This window comes from Scyliorhinus canicula, chromosome 8, assembly GCF_902713615.1.
Source record: "Scyliorhinus canicula chromosome 8, sScyCan1.1, whole genome shotgun sequence".
Taxonomy (NCBI): Eukaryota; Metazoa; Chordata; class Chondrichthyes; order Carcharhiniformes; family Scyliorhinidae; genus Scyliorhinus; species Scyliorhinus canicula.
The window spans coordinates 154,048,928-154,068,528 of NC_052153.1; the positions used below are offsets into that span (position 1 = coordinate 154,048,928).

General features: G+C 46.0%; 1 protein-coding gene across 2 annotated transcripts; it reads right to left on the reverse strand.

Moving 5' to 3' along the window:
* Window positions 1-6,281: 6,281 nt before the first annotated feature.
* On the reverse strand, window positions 6,282-16,916 carry LOC119970601 (beta-1,3-galactosyl-O-glycosyl-glycoprotein beta-1,6-N-acetylglucosaminyltransferase 4-like). Of its 2 annotated transcripts, none has more exons than XM_038805488.1 (2): window positions 16,489-16,916; window positions 6,282-9,341 (listed from the first exon to the last, which is right to left on the reverse strand). In XM_038805488.1, the coding sequence occupies exon 2, from the start codon at window positions 9,338-9,340 to the stop codon at window positions 7,976-7,978; it is 1,365 nt and encodes a 454-aa protein (XP_038661416.1). In that variant the 5' UTR covers window position 9,341; window positions 16,489-16,916; the 3' UTR covers window positions 6,282-7,975. The 2 variants fall into 2 exon arrangements, with proteins under 2 accessions (XP_038661416.1, XP_038661417.1); XM_038805489.1 differs by lacking the exon at window positions 16,489-16,916 and adding an exon at window positions 12,283-12,541.
* Between the last annotated feature and the right edge of the window lie 2,685 nt (window positions 16,917-19,601).

The following is a 19,601-nucleotide window of genomic DNA, read 5'->3' on the forward strand; positions in this document are numbered from 1 at the left end:
GAAGGTTTGGAATTGAAGACCAATGGTATTGATGTGTTTTGGTAAGCATGCAATCATTGATAGTCAAAGTTTTTTTTCATTCATTCGTGGGGTGTGAGTTTTGTTGCCCCTGAGAAGGTGGTGGCGATCTGCCTCCTTGAGCCACTTCAGACATGTGTTGTAGGAACACCCACACTACTGTTAGGAAGGGTGTTGACCCAGCAACAGGCAAGGAACAGAAATATTGTTCCAAATCAAGCTGGTATGTGGCTTGGAGGGGCACATGCCGGCCATGATGTTTCTTGCATCTGTTGCCTTTACAATCCATAGAATCCCAACAGTGCAGAAGGAGGAGGCCATTTGGTCCATTGGGTCTGCACTGACCCTCTGAAAGAGCACCCTATCCAGGCCCTATGACTGAAACCCCATCTGATTTGCACACTTTTGCACGCTAAGGGACAATTTTAGCCAATCCACCTAACCTGTACATGAGCACCAGAGTAAACACATTCTGACACGGGGAGAAAGTGCAAACTCCACACAGTCACCCAAGGCTGGAATTGAACCATGGTACTAACTACTGTGCCGCCGTGCCACCCCTTGTCCTTAAGGGCGGCACGGTAGCACAAGTGGATAGCGCTGTGGCTGGGTCACTGCGGAGTTTGCATGTTCTCCCCGTGTGTGCGTGGGTTTCCTCCGGTTGCTCCGGTTTCCTCCCACTGTCCAAAGACGTGCAGGGTAGGTGGATCGGCCATGATAAATTGCCCCTAGTGACCTAAAGGGTTAGGAGGGGTTATTGGGTTACGGGGATAGGGTGGAAGTGAGGGCTTAAGTGGGTCAGTGCAGACTCGATGGGCCGAATGGCCTCCTTCTACACTATATGTTCTATGTTCTGCATGCTATAGATCATCCGCACAGAAGGTGCTAGCAAAGGGGTCTTGCTAAATTGTTGCCGTGTATCTTGTAGATGATAAATACTACTGCCACTATGCATAGGTGTTGGAGGGTATGAATGTTGAAGGTGGTGGATGGGATGCCAATCAAGCTGGCTGCTTTGTCCTGGATAACATTGAGTTTCTTGATTGCTTTTTGAGTTGTTATAATGCAATATATAGATTTAATATTAAGACAACTATTGCGAATAGTTGCAAGTGGAGAATATCCCATAAACTCCTGACTGTGCCTTGTGGACAGACCTTGAAGGTGAGTTACTCTCCACAGAATTCCTAGCTTCTGACCTGCTCTCACAGCAATGCATAGTGGCAGAATCCTCCCAAGTTCCCATTACAGTACCCCTACACTTTTTGGAGCTGGGGTGAAACCATCCTAGAAAGTGATATGCGGGGGCAGAAGATGCCTGCAAGCCCCAGCCTCACGGGGGGCTATTTTCAAAGGGCACCCCGAGGATCGCTAGCATCGGGGCCCTCCCAAAGCGTCCCCCTTTAACCCCGCCCCCTTCTAGCCAGCATCGTGCCCCCACCTCTAATTATTGGCACCAGCGGCCCTCCCCTCAGGTGAGCTACACTCTGCTATCAGGTTGCCAAATGCTTTCCATGTTCCCCCCATCCCACTTTCATGGCCATGCCCCCTTTCAGGCCCTGTCCCTTGGCACCTGGGCTGTGCCAACCTGCCAGGGTGCTGAGGGGCAGTACCAGGAACTGTCCTGCCATGGCTCCAACCACCTACAGGCTCCAATGGCCTCCAAGCCCCGGCAAGGTCATCGCATCTGGTCTTCATTGATGAAGGCCCGTAGTGATTCCCACTGCCCTCCCACTGTGCGGGGGGGGGGGGGTCATTTGGGGTGTGAACCAGATTGCGTCAGGTGCCATGACCCAGGAGCATCGTGCTCCGTTCAACACCCAGCACAAACCCCATTTATGAGTTCCGGATGCAAAACGGGCATAGAATCGCCCCCAGTATTTATATGGTTAGTCCAGTCAAGTTTCTGATCATTGGTAACACCAGGATGTTGATAGTGGGGGATTCAGTGATGGTAATGCCATTGAATGTCAATGGGATACGGTTAGATGCTGTCTTGCTGGAGATGGTAATTGCCTGCTGCCTGTGTGGTGTGAATGTTACTTGCCACTTATCAGCTCAAGCCTGAATATTGTCCAGGTCTTGCTTCAAATGGACCCGGCTTCATTATCTGAGGAGTTACAGAACATTATCACCAGCGAACATCCCCACTTCTGACCTTGAGAATGAGGGAAGGTCATCGATAAAACATCTGAAGATGATTTGATCGAATTGGCTTGCTAAGCCATTTAAGAGGGCAGCTAACAGTTATCTCCAGTCCAGATTAGGTAAGGGCATTATTGAACCAAATTACTGAGACTAACTTTTTAATTCTAGATTTATTAAATTAATTTAAATTCCACCAGCTGCCATGGTGGGATTTGAACTCATGTCCCCTGGATTACTATGCGAGTGACACCACCACCTCCCCACATGATAAGTAATTATACTTAGAGTCCTTGTGTGCAACATAAAAAGGCACCCTTCTCAAATTCACACGTTCAGCCAGATGTATTGAAAATTTGGGCATTATTCTCCTCCAGAACACAAATCGTTTGCTTACCTGCTGAAATGCATTATTCTAATTCTTTCCTGCAAACGTTCAATAAATAATGATTTGCTTTCAAGTTTCAGAGCTTTTCACTTCAGTGGGGTTAGGTTTGTGTGTGGGATTGTAAATGGAAAGAAACTGGGTTTCTTTAAAAAAATGTATTCCTATTTGATGTTGCCCACACTATCTTAAGTTTTGAGTTTCCATCTGAGTTACAATTCTTCAGATAAGGACCACATGAGCAATGCAGCTATCAAAACAATGCAGAGGGCCCAAATGGTTCAGTGGGTAAATGAATGGCACGATAAGATATTGAGTCACACAAACTAGTAAGGCCTCAATTTCATTCCCTGGTCTGTAAAGAAAACCTCAGCCAAGGAAACATTCCAATTGGCTTCAGTGGCAGCAGCCAAGAGAGGGGGAGAAAAAACTCTTGGCCATCATCCACTGATAGCTACCAGAAGAGTGAACATAAACCATGGTTGAGACCAGGATCAGTCAAACAACTTGCTGTAGCATGCAATCTAGGTGAACAATAGCACTGTGGGTGTAATTACGTTGCATGGACTCCAGCAGTTTGAGGCAGTGGCTCACAACCACCTCCAGGGCAATTAGGGTTGTGCAATGAATGCCGGCCTAGTCAGCAACACCCACATCACATGAACTAATTCTAAAAAGAAATGAGGAATAGACACTTGTGTCATGTCCTAAGTGCAGAAATTTACGTTGCGAGGTATTGCATCAATTGCCTGTCATAGTTTCCACTTGATATTCAGTTTCATTGTATAACAACAGATTGAATCAGTACAGCCACTTTAACACAGTGAAACATCTCAGCAGGATTGGAACCAACACGCCATCACTAAAAACCACTCCCTCATCACGGATCCCCCAGCCTGCCCATCCTGTTTCAACCTGTCGCTCCAACATTGCGAACTCCTCAGCCGTTTCCACACTAGCCAAGGCATTTGTGCAACAAATCAACACAAGTTGGGCCTTGCAGGGACCCTGGGCTGCAGCTGTGGTGAGGTTGACTCTGTGGTGAAGTTTAGGAAGGTATTTCCAAGTTTAGGGTCTATGTATCCAAAGACACAGCCGACAGTGTCCAGTGATAAAAATTGGGGCTACACATGAGGCCAAAATTGGATATTTTGGAAGGGAGTAAAGTTGGAAATAAAGGGGGTAAGAGACCATGGGAGAGATTTGAAAACAAGGTTTTGGATTTTAAAATGGTGGCATTGAGGAAACAGCAGCCAATATAGTTCAACGAACAACAGGGGTCATGGATGAACAGGACTTGGGTTAGAATAGAAAGCTTTGGAAGAGCTCAGGTTTATATTGGGTGCAAAAAAACACTGGAATAGTTGAGTCCAGAGGCAGCAGAAGCATAGATGAGGGTTTCAGCATCAAGGGAGCTGAGGCTGGAACATAAAAACATAAGAACTAGGAGCAGGAGTAGGCCATCTGGCCCCTCGAGCCTGCTCCACCATTCAATGAGATCATGGCTGATCTTTTATGGACTCAGCTCCACTTTCCAGCCCGAACACCATAACCCTTAATCCCTTTATTCTTCAAAAAATTATCTATCTTTATCTTAAAAACATTTAATGAAGGAGCCTCAACTGCTTCACTGGGCAAGGAATTCCATAGATTCAAAACCCTTTGGGTGAAGAAGTTCCTCCTAAACTCAGTCCTAAATCTACTTCCCCTTATTTTGAGGCTATGCCCCCTAGTTCTGCTTTCACCCGCCAGTGGAAACTATCTGCCTGCATCTATCCTATCTATTCCCTTCATAATTTTATATGTTTCTATAAGATCCCCCCTCATCCTTCTAAATTCCAATGAGTACAGTCCCAGTCTACTCAACCTCTCCTCGTAATACAACTCCTTCAGCTCTGGGATTAACTGAGTGAATCTCCTCTGCACACCCTCCAGCGCCAGTACGTCCTTTCTCAGGTAAGGAGACCAAAACTGAACACAATACTCCAGGTGTGGCCTCACTAACACCTTATACAATTGTAGCATAACCTCCCTAGTCTTAAACTCCATCCCTCCAGCAATTAAGGACAAAATTCCATCTGCCTTCTTAATCACCTGTTGCACCTGTAAACCAACTTTTTGTGACTCATGCACTAGCACACCCAGGTCTCCCTGCACGGCAGCATGTTTTAATATTTTATAATTTAAATAATAATCCCTTTTGCTGTTATTCCTACCAAAATGGATAACCTCACATTTGTCAACATTGTATTCCATCTGCCAGACCCTAGCCCATTCACGTAACCTATCCAAATCCCTCTGTAAACTTCTGGTATCCTCTGCACTTTTTGCTTCACCACTCATGTTAGTGTCGTCTGCAAACTTGGACACATTGCCCTTGGTCCCCCAATTCCAAATCATCTATGTAAATTGTGAACAATTGATGATCCAGCATCTTCCCTACTACCGAAGTTAAGCTCACTGGCCTATAATTACCCACTTTCTGCCTACCTCCTTTTTTAAACAGTGGTGTCACGTTTGCTAATTTCCAATCCGCCGGGACCATCCCAGAGTCTAGTGAATTTTGGTAAATTATCACTAGTGCATTTGCAATTTCTCTAGCCACCTCTTTTAGCACTCCGGGATGTATTCCATCAGGGCCAGGAGACTTGTCTACCTTTAGCCCCATTAGCTTGCCCATCACTCCCTCCTTAGTGATAACAATCATCTCAAGGTCCTCACCTGTTATAGCCTCATTTCTATCAGTCACTGGCATGTTATTTGTGTCTTCCACTGTGAAGACCGACCCAAAAAACCTGTTCAGTTCCTCAGGCATTTCCTCATCTCCCATTATTAAATCTCCCTTCTCATCCTCTAAAGGACCAATATCTACCTTAGCCACTCTTTTTTGTTTTATATATCCGTAGAAACTTTTACTATCTGTTTTTATATTCTGAGCAAGTTTACTCTCATAATATATCTTACCCTTCATTATAGCTTTTTTAGTAGCTCTCTGTTGCCCCCTAAAGATTTCCCAGTCCTCTAGTCTTCCACTAATCTTTGCCACTTTGTATGCTTTTTCCTTCAATTTGATACTCTCCCTTATTTCCTTAGATATCCACGGTTGATTTTCCCTCTTTCTACCGTCCCAGAGGTAACTGACAATACGGAGATGGAAGTAGGCAGTCTTGATGATAGTGAGAATTATGTGAGTTGGATTGTTAGTTCAGAATTAAATCAGACATAAAATTGAGTGGCCTGTTTTAACCTCAGCCAATGATTGAAGCAATACTGTCCATTTTATGCTATGTCAGTATGAATTTTTGAACCTTGAGTGCTTGCGCTATGAGCAGAAATTTAAGGAAATGTATACAATTAAAAGGAGGTGACAATGTGGAAATACCTACATTTTGACAATATTTGGAGAGGTTCAAAAGGCATCTGAACCCATTGCCAACTGTATCCAACACTAAAGTGAGAGAGGGCCAAGGAGTGATGGGCAGAAATAGAGTGGCAGGAAACCCAACAACGGGCCTGTTGGCAAATGACAGAACAGTCTAGGATCCAATCCCCTTTGGCCTTGTGTATAGTGGTTGGTGGGCACAGACCAATTCTGGTGCACACTGACCAGCTGGCATCCCATCTCCTGTTTTTTGTCATCCACGAAACTCACCTATATGAGCTTTCTCACTAGGAGGCATACTGGTAGCTCAAAGAGAGCTGGACAAAAACAAATTGAGCATTACAGAAATTACCATAAAGTTCTATGAATCAAACAAAGATACAAGACGTTGAGACAATAAATGAAAATGGAGCATTAAATGTAGCATTTAACCTCGTTGCCGTGCCCTTTAAATACACTTCTAAGCAAACCTCTTCCTGCACTGATATCTTGTGCATGATTTGGAAGAGGTGTTATCACTTCAAGGCCAGAAATGACATGGGAGGCATAAAAACATCATACCCACATCATTAACTATTACCATGAACATAAATCATGAGTACACAATCATTTCTAGAGATGGGCTTCTGGGGCTGGGGTTGTGAATTTTGTGCTTATCGGGTTGCTGAGGAACGGGACACTTTGACGCCTAGCATTCCAAGGTCAGGCACAGCATACTTAGATGCAGGAGTAAAGTTCCCTGTTTTCTGCTCGACCAAACGCCTCAACCCAATCTCTAAGGAGCCTGTTGAGTGACATTTTCCTATGTCTCATACCAGCTGCCCTGCGGCCAAAGTGAGATTGTCCATGAGTACTGAATTAGGGGATATTTTGTGCTTTGCGACTGGTTTCACATTGCCCCATGGGAGAGACACGTGCAACCAGTCTCTCTGGGCTGATTCCAGGAGTCAGAGATGAGAGGAAAAATCAAATAAACAACAGATACTGGCAGGTCAATGTTCAACCCAGTGCACAATCCAGGCTCACCAAGCACCCGTTACCGATGCCGTCACGTATGTGTGGTCATATCAGATAAAATCTGTTTTTGATCGCACTACAATCTTTACACCATGTACTGAACATTCAGATAAAATGATTCCCTCCTGCCCCCTGCCAGTGCTGAATTTAAAAAACGCCAATTTAAATAAATGCCACACAGTGAAGGCTCTGGATATTTCTATTTTGCTTATGAAGCAGATTCGCGCAACTTACTTGAATCGTGATTGCTGCTGAGAGATCCTCTCATATAGGCTAAGTGTCTGATGCACACTGCAGTGGCTTGACATTGATGAAGTTGTTCAACATCATCTTACTGCTAGCCAGCAAACCTGATATTGCCAAAGCAGATCACGTAACCAAAGCCATAAATTATTTAAAAACATTCAGTAAGAAACATTTGAATTAGAAAATGGATTACATTATTACATCAATTTCCTCAGGAAGCAACCTCCGTTTAGTTTAAAAACAGCCAGAGATATAGAAAGTGGTATATTTGGATCCCACTCTCTGCTGTGAATCTTATTAATAACCCAGCCAGCCCACCATCCAATTTTTAACCTGTATGGTTTTACATAAGGTTTTTTAAATTATCTGCAGCCTCAGGATACATCCGTTATTGCACAGCATTATTACAGTATCAGGATCAAGCTGAGGATCGTATATTGAACATGAGAAAACACAGAACAAGAAAATTTGATTGTAGTCATCACCCACGTTCCTTTCATTGACTGGGTTGTGTATTCTCTATCATGACCCATTATAGGATCAGGTTCACATTTAGAATAAAAGTGATGTGAAACACTTCAATAATTGGTGTCTTTTGTCCACTGTCAATAATTGCATCAAACTAGTCCAGCCGATCAAACAAGCATTTGTCTCCATGTTACCCTTTATAAAACCATTGGTCAAGATGTCCAGCACAAATCTGGAAAATATATCATTTGATTTGGTATTTGCCTTTTGAGCTTAAGTTGGTGGACACTTATAGCACAGGATGCTACATTGATTCAGCCCCAAAAGTTTTCACTCTGATTATAAATATAGAACTTTTGAGGAGTCAATTCTACCCAATATTTCTGGCGTTCCCTAATCTTCAGTTCCAGACATTTTATTAATACAGGGTCTACTTTGGAATCAAATTTATTTGCAAACCAATGGCCATCGTTAAGGAGCCACCTGAGCTCGGCAGAACCGTAGATACAGACACTGTGGCGATGAGTGCCAGTGCAGGCTGGGTATAGCGCCTCCTCCAGGTAGCTCCACTTTACCAGCCTCGCCTTACTCTGCAGATCAGTGACTTCAGGGTGAGACATGGAGAGCTCACCTGGCACCCCAGGCACCCGCACCATGCTTGCCCAGAAGTGCTCATCCGGTGAATAGGTATCTGCGGACCAAGCGAGAAAATCTTTGGCCACCATATTGTGACTGATGAATATGACAAAGTCATAACTCAAAACAAAATAGGCACTGCCAGTAAATACTTTGATGTTGTGGGGGGCTGGTTCCTTCAGAACATTGGTTTTGAAGGGCATCCGTCCTTCCTCATTTGCGATATCTTGAAGCTCGTGGCGGTACATGAATCGTTCTCTTTTAATATCACTCGGCTTCATAGATTCCAACATGTTACGTCCACTCAGCTTCTTCAACTCAGATACCAATTCAAAGTTGGACCTTAACGGCAAATCTTGGCCGCACAAGTTGATAACGTACTTCCATTGGACTGAAGATTGGAGAAGGTCGGACAGGCAGTTGAGATCTGCTTGTAGTCTAGAGATGTGAGCATAGTGTACTATTTCTAACTTGGACGCAATGAACACGTTAGGGATGCATTTGGCTAAGTTGTTCATGGCAGCTTTGAATGAGCTTGAGGATTTCTGGTCATAATGAATGCAGTATATATTCTGGGGCATGTAAACCATCTTTAAGCTCCTTTCCACCATAATAGCGTCTTTATGGACGACCATAGAAAATGCCAGAGGGTACACCTTTTCCACTTCCGAGACTAACGTGCTTTGATATCCTCTTTGGGAAAGGAACTGAGCACAGTCAGATGTCATTAGCTCAACGTCTTCATCTTCCAGATCAACAATATTACCCTTGCGTATTTCTAAAGTTTTGCCCACTTCCACCGAGCTGCACTCATAGATGGCAGTGCAATTTATTTCGAGCTGCAAATGTAAATACTTGCCACTCTTTCTGTTCCGTACAAATTGGGAGGTACTCCAGAAAGGTTCCACTAGCCACGTCTTCTGTGTGCCTGTGACCATTCTGTGACTGTGTAAGAGTTTCAATAGGCAGGGCAGTACAAAGGTTATGGATAGCAAAAGCAACCTCTTCAGCTGAGATTTTGGAGTGAAACATCTGCAAAACATTCTGTAAAATACCAAAGCATCATCAGCTGTCAGCACAAATCAAATTTGGACATTGTTTAGAATAGTGATCTCATGCTCAACTTTGTTTTAAAAGGTTTTCTTTGAAAATTAAATACAAATCATAGAATGGTATAGAAGACCATTTGACCCAACATTTTTGGGCTGGATTCCACAAAGGGCATTCCAGATAGTCCCACTCCTCAGCTCTTTCCCCATATCTCTGTATTTATCTTCTTCTTCAAGTACTTATTCAATTCCCTTTTAAAGGCTACTATAGTGAACTTGCATTCACACCCTATCCGGCAGTACATTCAAATTCCTAACTGTTTGTTGTGGATAACTATTTGTTGTCTAAATGTCACCTCTGGTTCTTTTGCTAATCATCTTAAATTTGTGCCTTCTGAATATCAGCCCTTCAACCATTGGAACCAGTTACATTACATTACCTGAAACCATCATGATTTTAAACAATCCTATCATGTCTCCTCTTTTACTATCTGTTCTAAGGGGAGCAGTCTCAGCTTCTCCAGTCTCTACATAGGACTGGTAAAATAGGAAAGGGTTTGGACAGGGTACAGAAGAACTTTGCTAATCCTATGAAAGTGAGGTGCCCAGAATTGGATTTAATACTCCAGTTGGGGTTGAACTGTTTTACACAGATTAAATATTAGGTCCTGATTTTGTACTTCAAAGGCTGATTTATAAGAGGTGCCAGATTCAATTGGAAATTTCAACATTGCCCCCGCATCCCAAAATCTAAAGGCTGTATTTTCCTGTGAGCATCAGGACCACAGCGGCAGACCTAGCTGGAGGTCCAGTAGTGTAGTAGTAGCCCCCCTGCTCTGAACCAGAAGCTGTGGGTTCAAGTCCCATTCCAGGACTTGTTAGCTATGGAGGGAGTGATTGTGATGCAGTTCAATGGGTAGATAATTCGCCAACCAATTATTCACCAATCCAAAGTAGTGTGTGAAGATACAGAACAAAGAAATAGTGAGGGTCCCGAGCCCAAACTTGCCATCAATGCGCCCAATGAGGCGGGCTCCAAATTGACCACCTCCTTGATGGCTATTCTACTAAGGATGGTGGACAGCTCTGTAGCCACACAAGGAGAAATGGATGCCGCCGAGGTGGGTTCAAAACAGCAAGGCACCTCAACATGGAGACACCCTCAGCAATGAGGATGCAAGTAAAAAGAATTATGAGGAGGAAGTCATTAACCTCTCTTAAGTGCAGGGGATGTTCCTCTAGAGGAAGTGTTTGGACCATGGGTGTAGTGGTTGGACATCAGGCATGGCTTTTCCTGCCCATGGCCCTGTCACTGGGACATGGAGCCTCTGGTTCTGATGGGTTCCTAGCCTGCTGGCGAGGCTGTGATATTGCCTTTCATTATTGATGTTACTTGACTGCCCATTTCCGATCGTAAACCCAGTCCACTTCTAGGAAAGCTCTCCCTATGACAGGACTGTTTCAGGTATTGTCCAAGCATGGCTTCCCCTCCCCTCCCCACCTCCACTTTCTCCAACCATTGCCTCCGTTGGGCTAGGAAAGTCCTTCCTGAAGTATTTAATTAGTACTGAGAATTGCGCTATCCACCACCTTGCAGGCTGAAAATAGCCATTCATTACACTGTGTCCAGCCCCATCATACTCGACCGGATTCCGTGCCACTGGCCGGGGTGGGGTAGCGTCTGCCAGGGCTGGGGGAACTGGTGGGGTATGGCCGAGGGTGGTCCGGGGTGGGTTGTGGTGTCGGGGCCGGCGGTTTAGGTTTAGCGCACAGCCGGCGCTATGTTGCTATGTTATGCAGCACAACTGATGCAGGTCGTCCGCCGCACGCATGAGCGGCCCGGGACCCGGCCATTCTACAGCCATTTTCGGCACGGTCGGTAGGTGTTTCAGTCGGAGCTGGTGCTAGTCCCTCACCAGTACTGGAATCGGTGAGGGGTCAGCGCCGAATTTCCTGTCGTGAAAGTCGACACATTCAATGCTGGTGTCAGCACTTAGTTTCTAGAATGGAGAATCCAGCCCATTACCACTGTTTAATAATAATAATCGCTTATTACATAGATTTACATAGAATATACAGTGCAGAAGGAGGCCATTTGGCCCATCGAGTCTGCACTGACCCACTTAAGCCCTCACTTCTACCCTATGCCTATAAACCAATAACCCCTCCTAACCTTTTTGTACACTAAGGCAATATAGCCCGTAGTCACGAGTAGGCTTCAATGAAGTTAATGTGAAAAGCCCCTCTCTCCATAGAATTTCTCTCTCCATAGATGCTTCAGACTTGCTGAGTCTTTATTTCCTTTAACAAATCTGTGCTGGCTCTCACTTATTAGTCCCAGCTTGTCCACATGGCTAGTAATTTTCTCCCAGATTTGTGTTTATATAAGTTTCCTCATCATCGATGTTAGACTGATTGGCCTTGCATAGTCAGGTTAGCTTTCTCTCCTTGCTTGAGCCAAGGTGCAGTAACATTTGCAGTCTTCCAGACCTTGGCACCCTGAACCTAGGAGGATGGGATGATTATGGCCAACACTATTACAGTCTCTACCCTCAGCAAACATGGATACATCCCAAGCAGACCAGGTGACTTCTCCACTTTAAGTACTGTCATTCGTTCTATTTTTATCTCATCCAGTATCCTGGCAACCTCCTCGTTTACTGTTTGGCAAAGTTCTCTTCTTTAGTTTATGCAAAGAACTCATCTTGTGCCTCAGCCAATGCCTTCTGACTTCACTGATCGTTTTACTGTTAACATGCCTGTAAAAGGCCTTTCGATTCTCTTTTATCTTAACATGAATTAAATGACTGTGCATTGCAATGGCAATGTCAATTCAAATTTCTTTACCCAATCTTTATATAAATAGTGCTAATTATTATAAAAAGCTGTTGTAATTCCTTCTCAGGATGTCAGCATCGTTGGCTAGGTCAGCTTACATTTCCCATCCCTATTTAATCTTCAGAAGGTGATACTTTTTGAACTGCTGGTTAGGAAGGGAGTTCCACAATGATGAGGAAATGGCAATATCTGTCCAAGTTGGAAAGAGATGTGGTTTGGAGGCAGATGATGGTGTCCTCATGCCCTTTATTCTTCTATATTGGGCAAGTTGCAGGTTTTATGAGGTGCTGCCAATAATTTCCTGCAGTGCAGCCTGTAGGTAGCCTTGATATAATGGCTAGTCCTTTCAAATGGCCTGTTTTGTTTCCCTCGATGTATCTTTTGCAACTGCAGTCGTAAACACAAGTGTAAAGCATTCCATTACTTTTCAGGAGGTGTGGGGGAGGGGGGGGGGGGGGGGGGGGGGGAGGTGGAGGAGAGGTAATGGAAACATCAGCAATAAGAAACTCTCAACCTCCATTGAGCTGCCACCTACCTCTGTCACACCCAAATCCAGCCATGGCCTTTTACCTCAACTTCTGCCGTTTCACTTGACCAATTACATCACTGCGCCCGACTGCATTGTTCTCAGAGTGTTGTTGCCTGTCCTCCCCCAGTCCCCCACTCTCCACCTTACATGTATTTCACAGCAGGGCTGCAGGACCCTCCCACCTGGTTTGGGGTAGGGAAGGGGTGGTGGATGGGAAGGGGGAAGTGGTAATGATGCTTGTGGACCAAACTGGCCCAATTCACTCAATGGCATCGATGAAATGCCATTTTCAAATCTCCCGGAAGGCTTTCTTTGGCCACCAGGAGATCAGCTCCGAATCCAGGTGAATCCTGGCCATTCCAGGAGAGTTGGCAACACTGGCCAACAAATGCTCAAGCCTGGATAGTGCCCAGGTCACCTGCACGCAGCCAGGGACCATTTCTGTTTCTGAAGAGTCAGGAATGTTACCCGAACACTGCAATTCTCAACCCAGGATATTGATATTGGGGGGGGTTTCAGTGATTGCAATGCCATTGAATGTCCAGGAGAGATGGTTACATTCTCTCACTGATAATGGTCATTTCCTGCCACCTTTGGCATGAAGGTTACTTGTTATTCATCAGCCCAAACCTGAATGGTGTCCTGGTCTTGCTGCATTTGGACATGGACTGTTTCAGTATCATGAGTGTAGTCATGAGCGAACATCCCCACTTCTGACCTTATGAAGGAAGGGCAACACGGTAGCATAGTGGATAGCACAGTTGCTTCACAGCTCCAGGATCCCAGGTTCAATTCCCGGCTTGGGTCACTGGCTGTGCGAAGTCTGCACATTCTCCCCATGTTTGCGTGGGTTCCTCCAGGTGCTCTGGTTTCCTCCCACAGTCCAAAGGTGTGCAGGTTAGGTGAATTGGCTATGCTAAATTGTCCATTGTGTCCAAAAATGGTTAGGTGGGGTTACAGGGATAGGATGGAGGTATGGGCGTAGGAAGGGTGCTCTTTCCAAGGGCCGTTGCAGACTCGATAGGCCAAATGGCCTTCTGCACTGTAAATTCTATGAAGGTCATGGGCGAAGCTGCTGAAGATGGTTTCGGCGTAGCACACTACCCTCTGGTGGAACTCCTGCAGCTTGGAACTAAGATGATTTACCTCCAACAACCGCAAACGTTCTTAATTGAATTTGGTATGTCATCAGCCTTGGGAGAGATCCCACCCCCATCAAAACCACATTGACTTCAGTATCACTTGGAGATCCCTTGAAGGCACAACGACGAAGAGGGTATTCATACTTCCATCACTTTTAGGACGCGATTCTGCGGAAGGTTATATAAGTGTGGTCATGAACGGGAACTGCCGCAAGCTTCCCGGTGCTCTACCTGGCAAGGCCGGCAATGCTATTTCATGTTAATTGGTCCACTTTGCAAGGCCTCACGGGCTTCACCTTCACGCCACACATGAAGGCTCGCCAGCTAATTCACAGGGACCACGCTTGCCAGCACCCCCGCTAACAAGGTCAAGCAGCACTTGTTCAATCAACCCCACTCAGCTTGCAGTCGTGCTGCCACAGTCCAAATATGTGCAGGTTAGGTGGATTGGCCAGGCTAAATTACACCTTAGTGTCCAAAAGGTTGGGTCGGGTTACTGGGTTATGGCGATAGTGTGGAAGCATTGGCTTGGGAAGGGTGATCTTTCCAAGGGACGGTACAGACTCAATGGGCCGAATGGCACTGTAAATTCTATGATTCTATGGTGCCGAGACGATCGGCCCCAAGGTTTGGAGACACGGACATGGGAAAGCTCCTAGATGCTCTCGAGACCATGAGGGATGTCCTGTTTCCCCTGACGGTCCTGGAGGGTGAGCCACAGGACAGCCAGTGCTGTCTGGGACAAAGTGGCATTGGCCGTAAGCCCGGGCAGCATGACCAGAAGGTCAACAAACTACACCAAGCAGCATGGGTGCGTTGACCCACCACCCCACCCCTCCCCCCCGGAACCTTCTCATCCCCAACGCCGACCAACCCCCCCAACCCTCCATCTGCCCCCAAAATACCCTTCACACCCCTCTCTCTTCATCTCAACCATCCCATCACCCCAACCCCCCCTCCCTTCACACCCACCCCCAGCACTATGAGCCACATGTGTGGCTGATGGTGCCCTCTCTGTGACTCTGCAGGAGAAGCTCTCCCACAATCGCTGCGAGAGGGCCCAGACTGGTAGAGGCGTGTCGGACATAAGAACCCTCACAACATTCAAGGAACAGACCCTGGAGGTGATGGGGATGGCCGAGGACAGAGTGGTCACCAATGCAGTGGTTGGCACATGGCGTAGAGGGCCCCATGCCCTCAGGCTCATTGCCTGTGAGCGAAGATGGCTCCTCACCTCCTCGGCTCCCCAGAGAGGCCCACCCACCAGGTTCAGGTTTTTCAAAAGGAGTATTACTCGGCACCAGCGTGACCACTTGCTGGGGATACTGATGGGGAATGGCGGAAGGCTGTTGGATATGGAGTTGCTCCTGTTAATTGTATGGAAATAGGGCTTATGTAGTGATAATTGGTTTCTCACCACACTACCACAAGATCCCGATTTCACCTACGGGAGAGGGACGATTGCATCACAAACTATTTGTCACCTGGCACTGTGCTCGATTTCCACCTCTCCCGCTTTTAACCAGCCTCGTTTCACTCGAACGAGAGAGCAACGAGGCCGAAGAATCGCACCTTTACAATTCAGCTCTTGGTGTCAACATAATTTTTAAAAACGTGTTTGACGATATTTATTTATCAATGCACATAGTTTTTGGCGGGAGCTGATTGAAAACCTTAATAAAATTATTGCACATTTTTAGAAGTAAAGAATACTAAGGAGATTATTGACACTGGGGCCAATTTCTGTACAAACCTAACAGCCCTCTGCCTGGATGGGCTCACATGAGGAAGCAACTGGTGCGGAACTAGATTTCACCACAATATTTATCGTCTGTTGCAGCAATTAACGTCAGATTTCTGACATGCGGCGGGAAGTTAAAAAAACGAGTTAGGAGGAGGGTTAGCACTTAACAGTCGGATAATAACCTTTCTCATTATTCTCGGCAGATGACTAAACTCACTAATCTTCCCATGGGCTGAACCAGGCTTTTTAAAAAAAAATCTTTTACCGCCACGCCCAAAGTAAATGGGGAATTTATCCAACCGAGCTCATCTAAAATATTGGGACGGAGTGGAAGGGTGGACGTTGCTGAATAAACCGGATTTATTGACAGTACAACCACAAAGTCCGTGGGCGCTATGACAATGCAGGAGTTGTGAACGGACCCCCCACCCCTTCCTGCGGAATACAATCGCTGTGACAGCAACTTCAAAACATTTCCGATTAAGTAGAGAGTCTCCCCCCCCCCCCCAATGGCCCCTTTCCCTGTGTCACTCCAGCACAGAGTGACCTCCCGTTACAGCACAAGTCAAATGGAATAAAGTGCAACATTGGGCCAAACGGGGGGGGGGGGGGGGGGCGCTGCAGCGTATGTGACGCTGTGCACAAACACAGAAAGTAGTGGCAGAGCACACGAGTGATCTTTTACCCGGAAATTGTGAGATTCACATCTGTATTGTTGAAATGAGCTGACAACAGGAGCGAGATGGACCCCAGTGACCCCCACCGCCCGCCCACCTCCGGCCGACTGCTTTCACTGTTATTGACAATCTTGTCATTTCCACAGCCCCAGCGAGCAAACCAGCTGCACAACTCACTCCCCTCCCTCCCTCCCTCTCCCCAGTCAACTCACCTCTCTCTGTCTGCCTCTCTCACACTCACTCACACACACACACACACACCAAGCGGGGCCACTTCCCAAAGTCAGGCGGTTGGCGATACCCCGGTTGATGTTTTCGTCTGCTCCTCTGCCCGGGGATTTCCTTCATTTGAGCCGCTGTCCCGGGGTGAAGGCTGGCCTGTCAGTGTCAGAGAGTACAAGCGGAACGGTCAAGTTGCCTTCTCTTTGCTTCATTCCAGCGACTCCAGCGCGCTTTCCCTCCCGCTTGGAGCGCGTCCTTGTGTATACTGTGCAGTGTGGAGCTGTGGCCAAAGTGGCTGAGAGTTGGAAATTATCATAAAAAAGTGAGGCACACCCACCAGCCTGCTTAAACTGGGCGAGATATTTAAGGTGGTAAACCTGTGAGTAACACGTCGCACACTTCAAATGAGTGATACATGACGCTGAGCGTATTGCCAAATGGGTGGATTCCAGCTACTTTCCTGTTTAACCCCAAAGTTCAGAAATTGAAGGATTTAAGGAAAGCCGCGTTACAGCTTGAAGATTGTTCACGGTAAAGGCAGGCAGCTCTTTAACATCACCCTTTGACCAGACTTCTGGACACCTGACCCTATATGTGGTGGCCCACTCCAATGCCAATTGTCCTCTGGTGGTCACTCCTGAGCTATTAACAAACACTAAACAATAAATGAAAGACGCTCGGTGGGATTTCCTGGAACAATTTCTGAAATTCCCTCATTCGAGTTTATGGAGAATTCGGGACAGTTCATTTAGGGACAGGCTGAGTGGTCGAGGCACATGTTTTGGAGGACTCATGTTGAGATGGGTAAGTTCTGAGTGGGGAGTACCTATAGGATAAGCATTGAAACCAGTACTTTCCGACTGCTATCAGTGTACTGGATTCAGACGCTGAAAGACGTTTAGAAAGACGATTGAAGAAAATCTGTTTTCTTAATTTGCCTTAGGCTATTGCATATCAACATTACAGAACTGCAATGGACTGCCAATATTCATTTTAAACCTGTATATAGGTGACATCGTGCCATTATTTGATGAATGGGTGTAGCCATCAACAGGTTAGGTGAATTGGCTATGCTAAATTGCCCTTAGTGTCCAAAAATGGCTGGGGGGGGGGGGTTATGGGATAGGGTGGAGGTATGGGCTTAGGAAGGGTGCTCTTTCCAAGGGCCGTTGCAGACTCGATGGGCCGAATGGCCTTCTTCTGCACTGTAAATTCTATGAAGGTCATGGGCGAAGCTGCTGAAGATGGTTGGGGTTTAGCACACTACAATGTGGAGGAAATCCTGCAGCTTGGAACTAAGGTGATTTACCTCCAACAACCGCAAACGTTCTTAATTGAATTTGGTATGTCATCAGCCTTGGGAGAGATCCCTCCCCCGTCGAAACCAAATTGACTTCAGTATCACTTGGAGATCCCTTGAAGGCACAACGACAAAGAAGGCATTCATACTTCCATCACTTTTAGGGCGCGATTCTGTGGAAGGTTTTGTAAGTGTGGTATTTTTGTCAGTGCAGGGAAATAGCAAAATCCTGTGTAGCCATTTAACACGCTCAGATCAGATCCGAGGCAGCCAGATATAATGTAAAGCTCATTTTATTCACTTTCACCAGCTTGCCTCAACCTGAATTTCAGAAGAACATTTCCTACTGCACAAATCTCTCATTCAGCACCCCCCCCCCCCCCCCCCCCCCAGAGAACAGTCAATCATGTGGCCTTTCTGTGAAATTCCCAACTGAGCTCCAAATTAGCAGCAACTTTGGCCCGTGGGGGGCCCACATCCACTGAGAATGGTGGTGCAAGTGTTCAAGGACAGTGGAATCCAATTCTAGGATCTACATGCCAGCAGAAAGAAAATAAGTTAATCGCATCGGCTAAGGTTGCAACCATAGATTTTTTTAAACACTGTTAATCTTTAGTTGTGACTGCTTCCCTACCTGCAGATTGAAGCTACTTTTCATAGAATTTACAGTGCAGAAGGAGGCCATTCGGCCCATCGAGTCTGCACCAGCCCTTGGAAAGGATACTCTACCTAAGCCCACAGCTCCAGAACCCAGTAACCCCACCTCACGTTTTGGACACGAAGAGCAATTTAGCATGGCCAATCCGCCTAACCTGCACATCTGGGAGGAAACCGGAGCACCCGGAGGAAACCCACACAGACACAGAGAGAATATGCAGACTCCGCACAGTGAGTAATCCAAGCCGGGAATCAAACCTGGGACCCTGGAGCTGTGAAGCAACTGTGCTAACCATTGAGCTACCGTGCAGCCCGAAGAATGAGTCAGTTCTTGTCAATAAGGGCCCAGTTTTGTAGTCAGTGGCAAAATAATGGTGCTTGCCATTCACTGTGCTGACAGCTGCCCACAGACTTTACATAGGGCTTCTGAGCAGTGACTTGCTGTCATTAGACACATTGTGGCACTTCCTATGGGGAATCTGTGGTGTTTGTGAACAGGGCAAGCAGCAGCAAGGCTCTTCAACCATCCCAAGCGATAGTTGAGACAAGCCGGATCCAAATTTACCTCTGTATAAGCGAAGGAATTAAAATCTCATCCACAGAGTCTAAACCCAAGAAGTAAGAAGTAAAAACGATAAATTAAGTTTCAATGATATACCGGAAGTAAAATAAAGAGGAAGCAAAAGCCATGATTAAGTGAAAGAAATAAGAGACGGAGAGAGTGAATTTTTTGAAATAAACATTTTATTGAATTATCAAATATAAACAGTAATATACATATAGCCAAAAATATACACATAGGGGGCATGATCCAAATATAGAATGAGGCTGTACAGATTTGAAATTAGCCCTGTCCCCTGCTGTGCCAAGGCCAGTACCTTTACTATCAGGGAAGAAGGGGGGGCTGGGGCATGAGAAGGACAAAGAAACTTATGTGAGAAATCCCAAATTTGAAAATAAAGGTTGGGACCAGACAGATTGTATCTGAGAGTTTTTCAAGGCTGACAAAGCTTCCATCTAGGAATAAATCCCCAGAGTGCACCAGACTTCCCATTCTCCAGACCTGAACAATAGATCCAAGCCCAAAGGCATGAAGAAGAGATGGTTGTCACATGTCAGGGCAAGTGAGGACAGTGAGAGGAGATT

Bases quoted from the DNA above. Each gene is read 5' to 3' on its own strand.
- LOC119970601 (XM_038805488.1), bottom strand. From the start codon at position 9,340: ATGTTTTGCAGATGTTTCACTCCAAAATCTCAGCTGAAGAGGTTGCTT.